The sequence below is a fragment of the Maniola hyperantus genome, chromosome 18 (assembly GCF_902806685.2).
Source record: "Maniola hyperantus chromosome 18, iAphHyp1.2, whole genome shotgun sequence".
NCBI classification, from domain to species: Eukaryota; Metazoa; Arthropoda; class Insecta; order Lepidoptera; family Nymphalidae; genus Maniola; species Maniola hyperantus.
In genome coordinates, this window is record NC_048553.1 from 5,929,262 (window position 1) to 5,947,875 (window position 18,614).

The following is an 18,614-nucleotide window of genomic DNA, read 5'->3' on the forward strand; positions in this document are numbered from 1 at the left end:
GACGTGCGGGAGTGCGGGGCGTCCCTCCGCCTCACACCCTCTCGACCTGTCGCGAACTATAGAACTCAGTTGAACCCTTTACCTTTTGAACAGAAACAATCCATCTTATTTTCAATTTCGCTTACGACAGTTGCCAAGTATTGTAAGCATGTACAACCACAAGTCGAAGTGTCAGGGTGCGACACTATGATCGATGAAGGGGATGGGAATACCCCGGATAATCTAATAGTTAGCGTCACCTCGTTTATCAAATGTCAACTCTCTGTAGCTTTTTAAAGATTTAATAGAAACTCGATTATGAATGAAAAACTAGCAGTAACCCGGCGTGTGCTACTACGCTAAAAATATTTAAAAACACTAAAAACCATCATCTCGTTATTGCCTTTCTAATGAAACCGGTTTGGGGGCACATCGGTTGGTTCAAAATCTATAACGAACACAGGTAGAAACATTTTTTGTGTTTTAGATTAAAGAAGATTAATCTCTTTTAGACCTGTTTCAGATTTTGCACATATTTAAACTCGATTTTGTTCGCGTATAGGTATATACGTTTAGTTAAGTGATTTGTGTGCACCCGAACTGGCACCATAATGTATTAGCCTAAAGGCTGTTTTACACTGAAGTAACAACATGCGACAATGCAGCATGCTATAAATGCAAACATTAATTTTTCGGCCTTATCAGCATATGGCAGTCTATTTCATGACAACATGAAACAGGTTAAGGTTAAGGAACAGAATGTTGTCAAAACCATAAGACTTCGAGAATGCGATGGGCAGGACATGTGCAACGCATGGACAACACACGAGCCCTGAAAAAGTTGTTGGACAGTAAACCAGAGGGCAGTAGAAGTCTTGTGGGTTGATGGAGTGGAGAAGGATATGAGGGTTCGGGGGGTTCGGAGCTGGAAAGAAGCTGCATCTGACCGGCTCCAATGGCGGATTTCGCCTGACCAAGCCAAGGCCCACCCAGGGCTGTAGTGCTTTGCTGCTGCTGATGATGATGAAATCGTGCTGCAGAATATCTAATTTTACGGTATGACATACATACTTGTAAGGATTCGGGGTTCGTTTTAAATTATTGTATTATATAGCCCTATGGCATGCCGCAATGTCGCACTATTTTGCTTTATCCTAAATGAAGCCTAAGTTAGGTAGAGTGCTTGCACAGAGAGCTTTTGAATTTTAGCTTTCGGTTGTATACTTACTTAACACGTCATCATCATCATCATGAGCATCCCATCGCCGGCTCACTACAAAGCACGGGTCTCCCCTCAGAGTCAGAAGGGGTTTGGCCATAGTCTACCACGCTGGCCAAGTGCGGATTGGCAGACTTCACATATCTTTAAGAACATTATGGAGAACTCTCAGGTGTGCAGCTTTCCTCACAATGTTTTGCTTCACCGTAAAAACAAGTGATATTTAATTACTTTAAACGCACATAGCTCCGGAAACTTAGAGGTGCGTGCCCAGGATCGAACCCCCAATCTCCGATTAGGAGGTGGCAGTCCTAACCTCTTGGCTTATTACTTAATACGTAGGTAGTCCGCGACGCCGACAGGTAGAGATGGCATTCAGGGTATGAGGCGGGGAGACACCCCGCACACCGTCACCCGCGTTCGTCCGCACCGGGTTAGCGCGGGGGCTGTGCGAGTGTTGTTGTCTCCCCGATTGCCATGTCAACCTGTCGCGTACTATAAATTTTCATGTCTACTTTGATAATGTATGAATACTGCAAGTATGAGTATTATTATATTTATTCTCTCTCTCGCTGTTTTCTATGATGGATGGGCACGCAGCAACTTATTCCGATTTATTACGAAACGTCTCGCCTACCTATAATAATATATTTAATTCTTTTTTAGCTTTGTCACGGATTATTTATACGCTTGCAAATAAACTCCATTGTTTATATATTTACATAACAGCCAATCCAAAACGTACCTCTCGTGTAATGGAGATATGTTTTACGCATAAGTATTTGAATTACAACAATAGGTGAGATATCATAAACCAAACAAGCAAAATTACAGCATTTTAAGTGAAGGTTAAATATGGTAAGTCTATTAGTCAAATTGAACAGATACATAATACACACGCTTTATTTGAAAACAAATAATTAAATCAAATTGGCTTTTAGAAACATTCTAACATTTATAAACCAAACATCGACTGAAACGATTTACCGATATTTGAATTACGACAATAGCTCATTAATATAGCCAAATGAGCAAAATTGTATATAATCAATCGCATTTACAGATATTATAAGGTTAGCACATAACATAATAGTTTCGTTCTGTCGGTAACTACTATTAATGATAATAAAATACACTAATATGTAAAACGAAAAGGTGGACTGACTGACTGATCTTTCAACGCAAAGCTCAAACTGCTGGACGGATCGGGCTGAAATTTGGCATGTAGATAGCTAATATGACGTAGACATGCGCTATGAAAGGATTTCTTAATAGGGCTCTGAAATTCGTGTTATCAGAGTAATATATTGTAAGCTAGAGTAATATATTTTAATTAATAAATGTAGAATAAAATTCAATTACAGATTCTAACATTTATTTCGCTAAATAATATATCGCATAAATTATTATAGTCTTTGGATTTTATATGTAGAATATATATAATAGATATATATTGCACCACCTTGACTTAACCTAATAGTTGAATTAAATTGAATATAGAAAAACGCACTAATTACTACGTGCATCCAGCCACAAATCTCAGTTTCGTAACACAGACAATACTTCATTATTATCTAAAATGTTTAACAATAACATATTCGATTGCTACAATTTTATGGATGAAATTTTCAATATTAATTCCCGAAGTGCAAACTATCATCAGTTGAACAATGTTTACTTTAGTCATAGTCTGATAACACTCTTGCAGTTTGATTACTTTACAGTCAGTACCTACAGGCTACAATATTGTGTGTACTTATTATCAATAGTATTTCAAGTCAAATTAATGTAAATAAATAAAAGTTTCACATACACATGCACACAAACTTTCGCCTTTATAATATTAAGTGTGGTTATTTATATTCTCATAAATTGTTATGTTTGTCAGTACTAAATAAACAGACCTATATGAAAATACTTTTACTTTTATTATAGCTTCAGTGATGTTTAAACGCGGCGTACTTTTGCAAATTATACTACAACGGCGACTTTTTTAACTATTTGAATCGTAATATCTCAGAAACAGTGAATCTTAGAAGAACAAGTGTAATTTTTTTAATGAATAATTGCATGATCTACAATTTCGTTCAACATATTTTCATGATAAAACTTACCGTTTGACTTTGAAAACGCAAAAAACCCATATTTACGAAATTTGACTTTGAATTACTTTTTTTCCAAATGTCAGATCGATGGGGACTTTCGATATTTCATTTATAATGGTGTTCCAAACATTCGTACAAATTTTCAGCTCTGTGCGAATTAATGTAACCTTGAATGTCTATTTTGACTGGGCTTAGATAACATGTTAACAGACTTTGTTTTGTAACGGTCTTTGTTTATTGCTGAGGCTAGTGGACATAGGGTAATGCCAATATACCCATTTCGTGGGACATCACTGACTCTCTAGTAGGACTATAACTCTCTGCATCGAGGATTTAATTATGAACGATTTATCGTTCATGAAACGTATTATGAGAAAATAATAACGATGCCCTCCGCTTTAACTGCGTAGGCTGAAATTATTAAAAGCACCAAAACCGCAGCTCGAACAAATTGCGGTCTGATAAAAGTTTAAAACTGCGATAAAATATTTATTGCAAACTCCATCCCATATTCCATAAAATCGAAAATATTCATTATAGTTGTTGTGTAATATTATCTCTTCACGATACTCATAAGGCAAGTCCAATCATTTATTAGATGTCAGTCGTAATCAGGGTTGAAAAAATCAGTTTAAAAATCAGTTTTTTTTAAAACAACATTGTGTAAAACATTTTAGTCGTAACATCGTCCGATAAAGTCAAGCGCAAACGTGTAAACTTTAAAAAACTAGGCCAATCTAAGGCATTTCGCCTCGAATGCTATTTCTTTAGCCAATACATACATAGACAAATTTTATTTCCGCAATTCGAAAAACAGGCCCGAGGTCGAGTGCTACACTATAACCAACTGACCTAAAAGCATTATGGCATCTAGTCATGCGAATAAAATTCGCCTCGAGAGTTAAAAGTGCACTTAAGATAACATGTTTTATTCGAAAAAAATGTATTTTTACACTTTTGTCTGTATAGTGTTTAATTAGCTTAGTTTATAACATGTAGCGACAGATCGGGTTAAATGTATTAATCTAGAACCCAATCAACATTATCATCATCAACCCATCGCCGGCTCACTACTGAGCACGATCTCCTCTATCAGAATGAGAAGGGGTTGGCCATACTCTTCCACGCTGACTAGTGCGTATTGGCATACTTGACACACCTTTGAGAACAATATGGAGAAATCACAGTCATGCAGGTACTAATTTGTACTAAAAACTAAAAAACGTACATCTACGAAAAGTTAGAGATGCGTGCCTGGGATTGAACCCCGGACTCTCCGACTAGGAGGATGGCTTTAGAATGAGATTTAGGCCTTGTAGAGCGTTTCTCTTTCACTCATATCTTATCTATGTGACGTTTTGTCGGTCTCCACAATAGAGACAACGCTCTACGAAACTCTTTCTAAAAGTCGATGTACAATATTTCCTGCCGTGTACTGTACTAGGCCTTCACCGCTTTTCCCAATTATTTTTAGAACCCGATGGGCGGTGCTTATCCTTATCAAATTCGCAACTTGAACCGACCGAGACGATACGACGTATTTTAATTCGGCTGACGCTTGCTACGTCTACAATGCTACATACAATATGCTACATACAATATGCTACGCTACATATTGCTACGCTAGGCGCTACGTCATCTACTCGTGTGGTCACGCAATGTAAGCTACATTACGCTACGCGTAGTTACTTTCCGTTATGTTGGTTTATTATAAGAAATTGTTTTAGCAATAAAATATGTACCACATTGAATTTGTATTCATTTAATAACTAGATGATGCTTGCGACTTCATACACATGGATTCAGGTTTTTTTTAATCCCGCAGCAAAGTCTATATCGAACACCAACGAAATTGGTTGAAATGGCCGTGAAAAGGTAACAGACAGACAAACTTTCGCATTTATAATATTAATATTGATTTAAAATTTTGACTATTTATACTGTAAAATAGAACATGTTTCTTTGCATTAAGAATTTCAATGAAATAAAATTATTATTTACTTAAACATCCGCGTGGGAGATATTTTATTTTCCGTATATAAGTATATATAAAAGTAATAAATAATGTAAATAACATGTAAAATATTAAGTTATAATATATATAATTATATATAGTTATAACAGATAGACATGCTTTTGCATTTATAGGTAATACTGCTGATACCCGCGACTTCGTACACGTGGATTTAGGTTTTGAAAATCCCGTGGAAACTCTTTGACTTTCCGGGATAAAAAGTAGCATATGTTACTCTCCAGGTCTTAAACTATAACCATGTAAAAAATCACGTCGAACCGTTGCTCCGTTGCGACGTAATTGAAGGGCAAACCAACAAAGCGACAAACCAACAAACTAACAAATAAACACACTTTGGCATTTATAATGAGGGTACTGATTAATATGGGTTTGTATGATATTTTAATAACTTTATTGTATACCTAAGTAATGTTATGTTTGCAATGGAAAAAGCATTCTTTGTTCCTATCTCAATCTCAATAATATTCCAATAGCACAATAATTCAAACAGGAATCATAAAATGATAATAGAAAAATATCGATAACTTCAAAATGACTTGTATTATAGAGTGATCGCAGAGTTATTAGAATCAATAGTTGCACAAGTTTGCAATTCATAATCCAACTTTGTTTGCGCGCCGTTCTACGAGTACTTATAAACTTCTATATGGTGCTTCAAGCCAATGTGCTCAGTATGTGCCTAGTTCGATAAACTGACTGAGTGGCTTGTATAACGGTAGTGGGTATTTTTCAATAAAAAAGATTTATATTCACAATGAATTTATATGAAACTGTTGCATTAATTTCTGACTATTAGTAGATTTTAAATGGGCTTTATGACCGAGTTAAACACTCTGTTTTCTCACACACACACACACACATTTCCTCGCAATCGAAGTGAAAAGCAGATATATACACTCTGCTTCCATAAAACTCGGTCATAAACCCCATTTTATGTACAATCAACTATTATTTTATCAATAAAAAATATTATATAGGTATGGTTCTTTGTTTAAATTTCCACTGTTTGCCTACGTCGGCTTTTTTAAAGCCTGAAAACTTGTTTATCAGCACGTTAAAGGTTTTAATAGAACGAGTCTATGGCATTATGTGTGACGTACGTGTTCTTATTTCTTATATTTTTATAGGAATACTTAAACAATGAGACCATAAACAATTGATAGTTAATAAATTTAAAAAAACATGACTGTTCTGCTTTATTGAATTAAAAATTTATACCTAGTGTCTCTCGGGATGATGTAGGATTGTAACGATATCTTCTACATCCAAATCAGTCGTTTAGAAGTTATGGTAGATGAACCCTAAAACCATTACACTCCTTCTTTGGGCAGTTATGTGGTAATTAATTATTATTATTAATGAATTTAACAAAGATATTATTAATTTGATGTTTGTTTACATTAGATATACTTATTATTAATTTTTCCGTTGAGCAACATATAACTAGTGAGTATAAGCACAAATGTTATAGCAAAAGTAATTTGGATCTTTGTCCATGTATAAGTCCCGAAAATTGCTATTGCGCTGGAACCATGTCTAATTAATATCGAAATGACGTCATTTTGACCTCAGCCGAAATAAAAATATACCATCAGCTCGAAACTTCAGTTTAGTGCTGACGTCACTAAAATGGCGGCCACGCGCATTAGCAGTTTGCGGGACTTATATCATGATGTATTTTTAAAGCTAAAAGTAAAAGTAAAATAAATACTGAGATAAGTAATAAGAGAAAGTAAAAACAATTCGAAAGAAAAAGAGATTTTACAAGTCTAATTCGGAACCCCTTCTCGTAAAAAACTCCAGCAAATAAAACAATAAACTCGTTAACAAAAACAAGATAATTTCATAACGACCCTTCATAAAAGGAAAGGTTGTCTATTAAAATTGAATAAAACATCAAAAGTTTCTATTTATAAACTCTAAGAGCTTACGGGTAAACCATTAAACGTGACAAAAACAGAACATCGGCTTCCGGGCATTTATCTTGCACGGAGAGGTATAAAGGGCATAAATAAAGCAAAACCTATAAAGCTTTAAAGCAACAATGAAAAATACGAACCGTTTTACGTCGGGTGGTGGTGTGAGGCTGGGGTGGAGGTCCGGCGCGCCTTGCGAGCCCGAACAATGCCTCCCCGACGCGAGTACCGCTGCAGAAACAAAAAACACATGAACAACCGCTCCAATTATTGACGTGGGCATGAGATGGAAGCTCCGTGAGTCGAGCCTGAAACACACGCAACCGCAGCTGCTCGGCAAGACGTCACATCAAACGCGCGCGTACACGTGAAATATTGCCAGATAGTGGGGACTGCCGACACGAGTGTAAACTTAAAACTATGAAATAAAAGTGTTTTTTTTGGATTTTCCAATTAATTTGGTATCAAAAATTAAATTTCATCATTTGTAAATTTAAAAAAAAAATAACATTAGTTTAGTTTTTACATCTATCGGCATTCCGTGTACTAACATTAGTATGTTGGTGAGGTAACCTTGAAGTTTGTATCCATCCCAAAATCGCGTAACACACCTCAATAAGCTTTTACTTCAACAATTTGTTAAGCTGCAGGTAAGCATTAAAGTGTATTTGTCGGCCAATATGAATACCTACTTCTCAAAAATCAGTGCACCCCAGCACCATGAAAGAATAATATGCACTAAAGTCTTCACAGAAAATGTATGACTTAACTCGCCATCAGTCCCATACTACACCACAAAACAGTAATGGCTAATTTGCCATAGATTCTAATGTTATGAAGCACGTCACTGATTCAATCACGTCGTGATTGCAGGACTACGGCTCCAGGCACACTTTATGGTTTGAACGCTTCCATATTATAGTTCTTTCCACTAAAACTTCTAACGAACCCGTCGCGCATTGTGTATGTTTCAGGCTTTATGGCTTATCCAATACCCTGACGACTCTTGTACTATGTTTTTCGCTAACGAACAGCTCTAACGACTGACTAACATATACGAGTACGAGTACTACCTACCTACTAACAACTACACCCACGTTGGTGACGATTGTATTCAATTTTTTTTTCTCGATCTATATGGTACAATGACCACCAAATGCCCACCAAAAGAAAAACAAAATGTACAGACACCAACACCGGAATTCATAGTCAAACTAGGGGCTTCTTTAGAGGACTTTTTAAACGGCCGGTCGCATGTTCAACCTTTATGCAATGCATTAAGGTTGTGTATGACACATGTTGTCTGAATCGTCCTCTAAAGAAGCCCCTAGCGTCGTGGAAACCTCCTGCCAGACATTCTTAAAATTTTAAAGTTTAATGGTGTCTCCCAAAGCCACCATGATCCAAACAAACATCCATACAAACGCTCCTCCCAGTGTTGAGGACAATACGCAGAGAAACTTTCGGCTGTTATAAAATAACGAAGGTCTGGCACGCGCTGGCTCTTAGACACTTATAATATAACTAGCGACCCGCCCCGGCTTCGCATTGGTAGCTTATTACAATTTTCGTATGGATCTCTAATTGAAAAAATGGTTGTCATTTGGGAATAATATAGCTTTGTAATGGCGAAAGAATTTTTGAAATCGGTCCAGTAGTTTTTAAGTTAATTCGTTACAAACATACAAATCTTTCCATTTTAAAATACTAGTGTAGATACACTACACTATGACGCGTATGACGTAGCAGTTAATATCCGAACATTAAATGGTGGACTAATTACAGACGTCTTGTCAGTCTGTCAGGCTCATCTCCGCTCTATTTTCTATATAATAATAATCTACCAATCAGAGGAATCGATTTCCGGCCGACGGTAAAGGAAAACCTGTAATTGCCGCTCAGTAATTTATATTGGAATTCTTTACAGACTGACTATGGCCTAAATCCTTCTCATTCAGAGAGGAGACTCGTGTTCAGTAGCGGACGGGCAATGAGTTAATATGATGATGATGATGATATAAAAATCATAATGACACACTACTGGTCCAGTTTCGATTATAATTGATGCACCAGAATACTTCACTTACTAATTAGAGAACACTTTTACAGTCTTAAAAATATAAAAAATATAAAAAGTTATACCAACTTCACCTAGTACAGTAGGTACGCGGCAGAATATATTGTACATCGACCTTTAGAATGAGATAGCGGTTTCGTAGAGGGTTATCTCCGTCATTGAGACCGACAAAACGTCACATAGGTGACAGAGACAACGCTCTACAAAGCCGAAATCTCATTCTAAAGGTCGATGTATAATATTTCTTGCCGGATGCTGTAACCGGTTTACATAACTTTAGTTGCATCCAAAAAGTCCGGCAACATGCGACAGGGAACAGTCCCTGTCGCAAAGCCCTAAGTATCTCAAATCCAGCTAGATAATAATTATTACAAAAGCCGACCGTATAATATAATATTTAAAGCACAATAACGGAGCCATAAGCGCACGAAAAGAATTTCAATATTACCGTATAAAAGCGCATTCACACGAGAGCAACGTTAAATGTGTATTTTAGCGGCAAAACCCGCCACTAGAGATCACTGAATTGTTCACGTGAAAATACGTGTGAACGCCGCTTTAGCTTGAACCTCTTTAATAGTGTCGATAGTGCTTTGTACTCATTACCAATTAGGGTTTTGCAGTTAAAAACAAAGTTGTTCAAGTTTTCGAACAAAATAATGTTCGTTGGTAAAAAAGTTCGTTACGTGGCTGATTTTACCGTTCGAACGAAAATGAATCCGCATTCATTCGTTGAAAAGTTTTGAATACAAGCTTCTATTTTTTATTTATATTTTATTCGGTCTAGAAATAAACTATTTACCTATGTACTTCGGAAATTGTGTTGTACCTACTTGTACCGGTACGTGCTCTAGAGTCTAGTGTGTAGTTTAATTGGTACAGCTTCAATAGATTGCGTCAGCCAGAGGAGTGTGGCTTCTGATCATTGTCCCAAATTATCGTCAAAAATGTCTAAAAATATCTACTCTGAGATTATATAAGTATAGCTAGATACATATTGCAAAAACACGCATCAAATAGGTCGAGTAACTTTAAGGAAAATTGCATGTATGCACAACCTTTTACACCAAACGCATGAACTGTCTCTGCTCCTTCGTGAGTAAAAAAATTGTTGTCTGAAAAGCCGTGCTTATGTAATCACAAACGAACGCCAGGTAATGTAATAAAAGTCTAGTATTAGTACCTACTTTAATATTAGATAAGTATACACTCAGTAACCATCACGTAGTGAGCAAACTGTATATCCGGAGGAAGTGAATCTCCCGCCACCCCACGCCACCTCGATTTCCAATGGATGCCCCGTTCGTTTTTTCGCTCCTTGTCCCCACTCATGCGAAACACATTACGTAGGTATACACTTGTAACACAATTTGTTTTATAAATACTTCTTATGGATCACTGGATTCAAGATTGATTGACTGAAAGTTTGCAAAAAAAATAACACTGGGATTGAATGTTTTATGCATGAAAAATTATCGGAAAACCCGCATAAATGTTGGCTTTGAAAGATTTTTGTAACAACTAAATTAATATTGAGTGTTTCGCCTACATTATTTAATAGGCAGAAAATGTTGTTTTATTTAAACATTCTAAACATACAATTACTGACTTTCTTTTTCACTAGCTTCTATCTATCAGCGAAAGAATATTCAGAATCGATTCATTAATTCTCAGGTAACTCCCATAATTACATGCAAACTTTATGTCTATATACTAATTAGATGATAGCGGTAATGTTAGTGTGAGCAAATCTTTACAGCACTTCAAAAATATAAAAGTAGGCAGACAATATAATGCATAATATGTCAGCTCAAGTCATCTATTAAACTAGCATGAGCATCGCAGTTCCTGCACACGGGTAGAATTTCTGAAATCCTTTCTACGCTATAGTTAGGTACAAGTACATACAAAATCTCAAGTTTCCCAGCGGTTTGTGCTACATCCTGTCATTCAGTCAATTTCTTCTTTATTATTTTTAAAAAGGTTAGCTAGGTCTTTGATTTTCCGGAATAAAAGTAGCCCGTGTCACTCTCCAGGTCTTTCCATACCCATCCAAAAAATCACGTAGATCCGTGGCTCTGTTGTAGCGTGATTGAAGGACGAACCAACAAAGAAATACACTTTCGCATTTATAATATGGGTAGTGATTACAATGAATACAATAATACCCTCGCAAATTAAAGGATTGCTTGGTAATGCTTTTATGTGACGAGATCGGAAATCCCTTAATAAGCCTTTTAATTATCCCAAACTGACCAAACAAAAAGCTAATCAAGATACCGAGTATAAAACATCCAATACAAGCAACAGGATTCTCGGTAATGTGAGGCGAATGGTACGGTTTGATAAGGAAAAACGGGTAAATAAGGAATCATGAGAGCGGTCCGGAAAAGGTCAGAAGGGAGGGGGAGCATCCGGCGGACTCGGTGCTCGGAGCCTCAGTCAGACGGTAGCTTATAGGTATTAAAATTCTATATTACTTACTGTAACATTGCTTTTGATGTGAGATTATCAAGTCTGCTTACCTACTTAGAACATACTTTATATTCTAATATGAAAAAAATGTGAAAACATGATATTGCTAATAAAGTGACTTGAATCAAAAATTGTTAACTTTTGAGAAAATCTGTAACTGGCCATATTTCTATAAATAGCGTATGGGTAAATTATTATTATTGACACTGGAATTTATAGTCAAGATAGGGGTTCTTTAGAGTACGATTCCAACGACATGTGTGATGATGTGTCATATTCAACCTTTATGCAATGCAATAGGGTTGTGACACATGTCGTCTGGATCGTCCTCTAAAGAAGCCCCTATCTTGACTGTGAACTATCTTAATTCTCTTAATCAGCTGTTAATTTATCAATAATAAATAAAATAAATAAGATAAAATAAAATAAGTAATATTTAAGAATGATTTGTTTGTCGACATCTAAGTTGTAAAAAGTTTGATTATAATTTTTAGTTTAGAGCATAATCATAATGATTAAAGTTTGATTATATTTTTTAGTATAGAGCATAATAATAATGATTGCACAGCTTTTATTACATTAGCAATATTTCTTTAATGTCTCAAAAACTGTGTTGTTTTTAGAAATATAATGCTTTTAACGTAAAAGCATCGAGGAAACCTCGCGACGTCTCAGCAAACAACTTTGATTTCCTCCAGTCACAGTCAAAGGAGCTTACCGGGAATAAGAGAAAAGCATAAAGAATGAAGGGAAAAGGAATAAAAAATTCACAGAAACACGGAGGTCGGAGTTTTTCCTGTCACCGGGCACAAACAATGCCTCTATTGTCCCCTCCTCCCCCCGTGGCTCGGAACAGGCGAGGAAACGAGCATCTTTTGTTACCGACCCCGCTCTCCCCGCGGAAACGGGAGCTTTGAACCCGCGGTCATCTGTTTACATCAATGCAGACTAAAAAAGACATGCGATTATTTAGCTTCCCCCCAAGTTGCATTTCCTGAATGATAAGTCGTTTGCACGTTAGGCGCATCACTCACAGGAGCGAAAGTCGAATCAGAGTCATGCGCGTACATTTAATAAGTGTTGCGCCTCGTCTAGAATACCCGCGGCACGTTTTGTTTCAGATAACTATATCACAACGCATTGCTACTTTGTAAGTTTTTCTGGTTTGATTTATACTGCCGCGATAGCCTAATGCTAAAAACGTTCGGCTTCTATTTGGGAGGTCGGGGGTTCGATCCCGCGCATGCACCTCTAACTTTTGCGGAGTTACATAACTCCGAAATGTTATAGGCCCGGGGTCGTACCACGGACCCTCAACTAAGATGCCGATGCCTTAACCACTAGTTTGTCACCGCTTGTATTGAAGAGTAGCTTCAAATGCTATTTCAATTATCATTCAATATCTTCATACAATATGGTTAAAAGTCAAAGCTTTTCCACGACAATATTCAGACTTACGTAAGATTCGTACAACACCTTATTGGATAGGTCCGCTATAATTGACTTTGGTACTTTTATTCCCTACCTTATGTAATTTTTGGGGGTGTAATGTTGTTATTACAGTTTTTAGGGTATTAAAATGTAATAACAACACATTATACCCCCAAAAGTTACATAAGATAGGGAATAAAAGTCCCAAAGTCAATTATAGCGGACCTACCCAATGAGTAGTTCCCCGAAATGCGACATCAAGTAAACCAACCAACATTTTCCATTAGCCGAGAATAAATCTACCCGTACAAGTAATAAAAGAAGGTATAGGTGCCTCTACCTACATCAATAATGTATAGAGTATAGACCCTTTCCTATTTACAATTTCAAATGAATAAAGGTTCAAGGCTTTTTCGGTAGGTAATGTGCTTACGTACTGCTTACGACTCTCGGGGTGACGTGGAATAAATTTATTTCACCTTTTTCGTGCACTCGTTTAGATATGAAAAAAATTGCGTTGAAACCGAGCCGACATTTTTTTGAATATTTTTTAGCTTATTCATGCTAAACGCCAAGAATGTCTGGCATATTCGCTTGAATAAAATGTTTTGCAAACTGTATGAATAAACCTCTGCTCATTGAAAATCCAACTATAGTACGCGACAGGTCAAGATGGCGATCGGGGTATGAGGCGGGGAGACACCCCGCACACAGAGAGAGAGCGGGAGAGAACCGCAACGTAGATAATACTTCCATATATTATACTAGCTGATGCCCGCGACTTCGTTAGCGTGGATTTACGTTTTTCAAAATCCCACGGGAACTCTTTTTATCCCGTAATTTTCCGGGATAAAAAGTAGCCTATGTGTTAATCCAGGGTATAATCTATCTCCATTTTAAATTTCAGCCAAATCCGTCCAGTAGTTATTGCGAGATTGAGTAACAAACATCCAAACATCCAAACATCCAAACATCAACACTTTCACATTTATAATACTACTAGCTGATGCCCGCGACTTCGTCCACGTGGATTTTCATTTTTCAAAATCCCGCAGGAACTCTTTTATTTTCCGGGATAAAAAGTAGCCTATGTATTAATCTAGGGTATAATCTATCTCCATTCCAAACATGCAAATCCATTTAGTCGTTTTTGCGTGATTGAGTAACAAACATCCAAACATCCACACTTTGACATTTATAATATTAGTACGATTAGGTTTAGGATAAGAAATCGTTATAAATTCAATATGGTGGATGTTCTAGTCTCTACTGATAAACTCTGAAATTCAAATTTTACACGTACGGAAATAGGCCAGTAAAGTAGGCTCCGTTGGTAGAAATAACTGTGTTTTACGATCATCGATTTCGACCTTAATAATATCTAAATAGTTGAATATTCAATGACCACGCAGAATGTTGTTATTTAATTATTGAAATCATAATTTATACTAATATGATAAATACGAAAGTGTATATCTGTACATCTGTTGCATTCTCACGGCATTGAATTGAACCGATACTTTTTATTCCGGATCATCAAAGAGTAGGTATAGGTACCTACACACGGGTATTATATGTATATAAATAGCCTAAATGCACGCGGATGAAGTCGCGAACATGACCTAGTCCGGGTAATAAAATATTTCATAGGATTTAGCCCGTTTGAAGTTACAAGTAAAATGGCCGAATTCTTTTGTTGGTAAAAAACTCTAAGCAAATAAACTTTTTCATTAACTTGAAATAGTTGAAGCAATCTTTGCGAAATACTTACAAAATATTTTTTGCTAGCAAGCAAAGATCTTCTAAAACTCCAGATAGGTAGGTAAAATTCACACCTTTGTATCTGCATTAAAAAGTGAAGACAAATTCGCGAAGTAAAAATACGCTTGTGTAAATGACACGCATGCGCGTTGCGGCAAAGACTACTTACATACATACTGGTGCCGAGTTTGGGCAAAACGACAGTTGTCTTAGTCTATAGAAGTTAGGCTTAAAGAAAGACCAAATAAAGTCTGTTACTTTTTCCCAACCAAAATTTTTTTTACCAAAGGTACAGAGTGCAAAGCTTGCACAGTTGATAGAAACTTAAAAATTATACTTACTAGAGTCTTAGTTCTTTCTATCACAAATATACTTAGCTCAGTGTAACATTCTGCCATGTTGCTACTGTAGACTTTAGTAGTTTGTAAACTTCTGTCCATAACATAGTTTTTACTACAACGGAAAAACTAGCATCATAAAAGGAGATGAGCAGGGCATTTATACGAGTCCATTCAGTTCCGTGGCCGTCTTAAAAATGGTGTGTCTTCCGAATAACTAAACGAGTGCTTTCTACAAGTCTTTTATTGCATGCGCAAATTGGATTTCACGGCGCACCCGGCAACATACATTTCTCTCAGAGTGAATTTCATTTGCGTTCTGCCCAGAATGTGTTGTAATATTTTTTAGCTACACGGTTTATCTAAATGAAAGGGAAAAAAGGAACTGTCTGACTGACTGATCTATCAGCGCACGAAATTTCAAATGCAGATAGCTATCATGACGTAAACATCCGCTAAGCAAGGATTTTTTTTGAAAAAACAACCCCTAAGATGGTAAAATAGATGTTTGAAAATTGTGTATTCCACGTGGACGAGGACACGAGCATATGCTAGTCTTGGATATAGACGAGATTTTCTTTAGAAATAATAATTTTAATAATTTTACACAAATCTATTGTTTTATTGCAATTATCGAATCACTTAATCGTGCGTAAACCAGTATGCCTGAGAGTTCTACATTATGTTCTCAAAGTCGTATAAAGTTAGCACTTGGCCAGCGTGTGGACTATGGCTAAACCCTCATACTGAGCAAAGATCCATGTTTAGTGAGACGGCGATGGGTTGATCATGATGATAGTGATGATGATCTAATTACTAGACGATGCTCGCGTCTTTGTCCGCGTGGATTTAGATTACTTAAAAATTCCGTGGATTTTTTTTGATTTTCCTGAATAAAAAGTAAGCTATGTCTAAGAGCTTGTCCAGACGGAGCGTATTCGCCGCGATTCTCTCGTGCGTATCACGCGCGACCGTTTTGCCCAGAAAGAGCGTACCTACGCGCGAGCATTTGGGCGAAATATTGGCGCTCCATTTCCCTGGATAAGTGCATTCGCTCTGGAGTTCGCGCGTTAACTGGACGCAACAAGGCGTCCCTAGTATCTCGACTCGCGCGCATTACGCGCGAATCACGCGCGAGTCGAGTCTGGCGTAGTGCACGCGATTTACGCGCGTATTTTGAATTCGCGCGATGCTTGTGGGCGCGATGTATTGGCGCCTAGTATCTCGGTAACGCGCGAATGAATTCGCGCGAAACGTTTTGCGGCAAATTCGCTCCTTCTGGACAAGGTCTAATGCGTTGTCATAATACAACGCGATTACGCGATCATCGCAAGTTCACGCGAATTTTACTCGTATGAATGTACTTACTACGTACACACGTAGCAAGTTGAAGTTCTTACGCTGGTATACGATCACCGTTACGTAGGTATATTGTTTTCATTATTTTGTTTGCTCGTACTCAGTTTGCTGTTACATGCCCTCGGGACCTCGGGGCTTCAGTTCGTTTATTGTTTACTCTTTTATATTGAAGTGTCTGAGCTGAACAAATAAAAATATTACATTGTTAAAATTTTCTTTTACTTTAAATAAATAAGTGCTTATTTTGTTGCCTTTATTTCATATACGAAGGATATTTTATAGCATCATGTTCTGAAACTCTCAAGATTGTTGCGTTAGTGATGTTAGAACAACATAGTCTACAAATAAATTGAAGTTTTTACTCCAATTATGGTTTGTAAAAAAATCCTTATATTTATTTAATAATAAGGATACTAATATAATATAATACATTCGGAATTAGGTAGGTATGTGTTTTTTTATTTAAAAATTATTTATGCCTCAAATACACCTATGAGATGGTCACTCATAATAGCACCAAATTTATGAGCGTGTGATACACGAATCTATGGCTTTCTCAAAACTAAGGCAATAAATCTAAAACAAAGAAAAAAATAAAAGGCGACCATAAATTTTAAATACAGCAAAAACAAATTATCGAAGTTAGAGAGTGCGTTTGTTAATAAAACCGTCAAGAAATGCGTGATTTATTTTAAAATTTCTGGCTAAACACGGCAAAAACTAATACTTAATGGCAATCATACGTCTGGGGACAAATAACAGGCGACAAGTATCTGCGAACTGATATGGATAGATTTTGAAAGGTGGAGCCTAGAGCGCAATTTTTAATTTCGGCCAATAGGGTATTTTTGTGCGCAAGAGGAGACCAACCAGAGAACCGTACTCCCCTGTGTGTTTTGGGTTTTCAGAGAACTGTGGGCGTGCTCGACACACGACCACGGGGACCTTTAAGGAGAACTGGAAAAAGAACGGAGGACATTCAAGGCGGGACTTCGGCTCGGGTCGGAAGTACAAATCCCAGCGCGAACCTCGCGACCTCGTCCATTCGAGATATTTTGAGCTTCCTTTGCAAAATTGGAGTGTAGATTAAAATTATAGTATAGTGTATTGTTAAAATTTGTCCTGAGAAATAAGATAAGGTTATAGAGACAGTGTGTTCGGGCCAGCGGCGGTTTAATGGTGAAGTACCCAGATTATTATATTTAGTGTAAATTTTGAAAGTAGTTCCACAACTTTTAAGCTTATAAAATTGATTAACCGGTATACCTAGAAGAAATAGATCTAGAAAATAATCTAGAAGACCAATATCATGCTAGACGTAGACAATGGTCTCAACCCTGGGCTTGGATGGAGTGGACCACGGGTTTAGCGTGTGAAAATTTCATATTATACCTAATCACCGCATTGTGTATGCATAGTCGCGAGAAGTGGGGGCGCATTGTGAACCTCGCGAGTAGGTTTAAATTAGAAAGAATATACCGAAGTGTTTTAACTAGACAAGTTGTGTAACTAGGTTCAGATGTATTTAGAATAAATACTTGTGCTAGATTATGTATATAACCGTGTGTACAGTGTGTCTTTAACTCTAATTCGTTTTAGGAATAAAATTTAAGAAATCTCTCTTAAATTTTATGACATATTATGTGTGTAATTGATTGTGAAATAAACTGCGCGGCCGTAAGGGTTTTTAAAGTTTAAATGTTCGCTTTTCCCTTCTAAATAGGCTGGCTTAGGAAGCGAACATTTGGCGGATTTTAAATGTAACAAACACATTTAAAATTCCGTCTAAATCACAATAACAGTTTCTTTTTTTCTAAAAATACTCAATTGTGAGAGTAAATAAACAACTTATTTACCAGAAATAAAAGCATTTGAGTATAAATATCATCTTTTATTTGTCACATCTTACTTTCTTTAGA

The 18,614-nt window shown here is 36.7% G+C and overlaps 1 protein-coding gene across 3 annotated transcripts in view; it reads right to left on the minus strand.

The window, feature by feature from the left end:
* The window catches only part of LOC117990832 (cell adhesion molecule Dscam2-like), a 104,450-nt gene that overhangs the window by 68,561 nt on the left and 17,275 nt on the right, over positions 1–18,614 (minus strand). For all 3 annotated transcript variants that reach the window (XM_069504724.1, XM_069504723.1, XM_069504725.1), the window contains exon 3: positions 7,398–7,485. In XM_069504724.1, the coding sequence (XP_069360825.1) occupies positions 7,398–7,485 (88 nt within the window). The remainder of the gene's footprint in view (positions 1–7,397; positions 7,486–18,614) is intronic.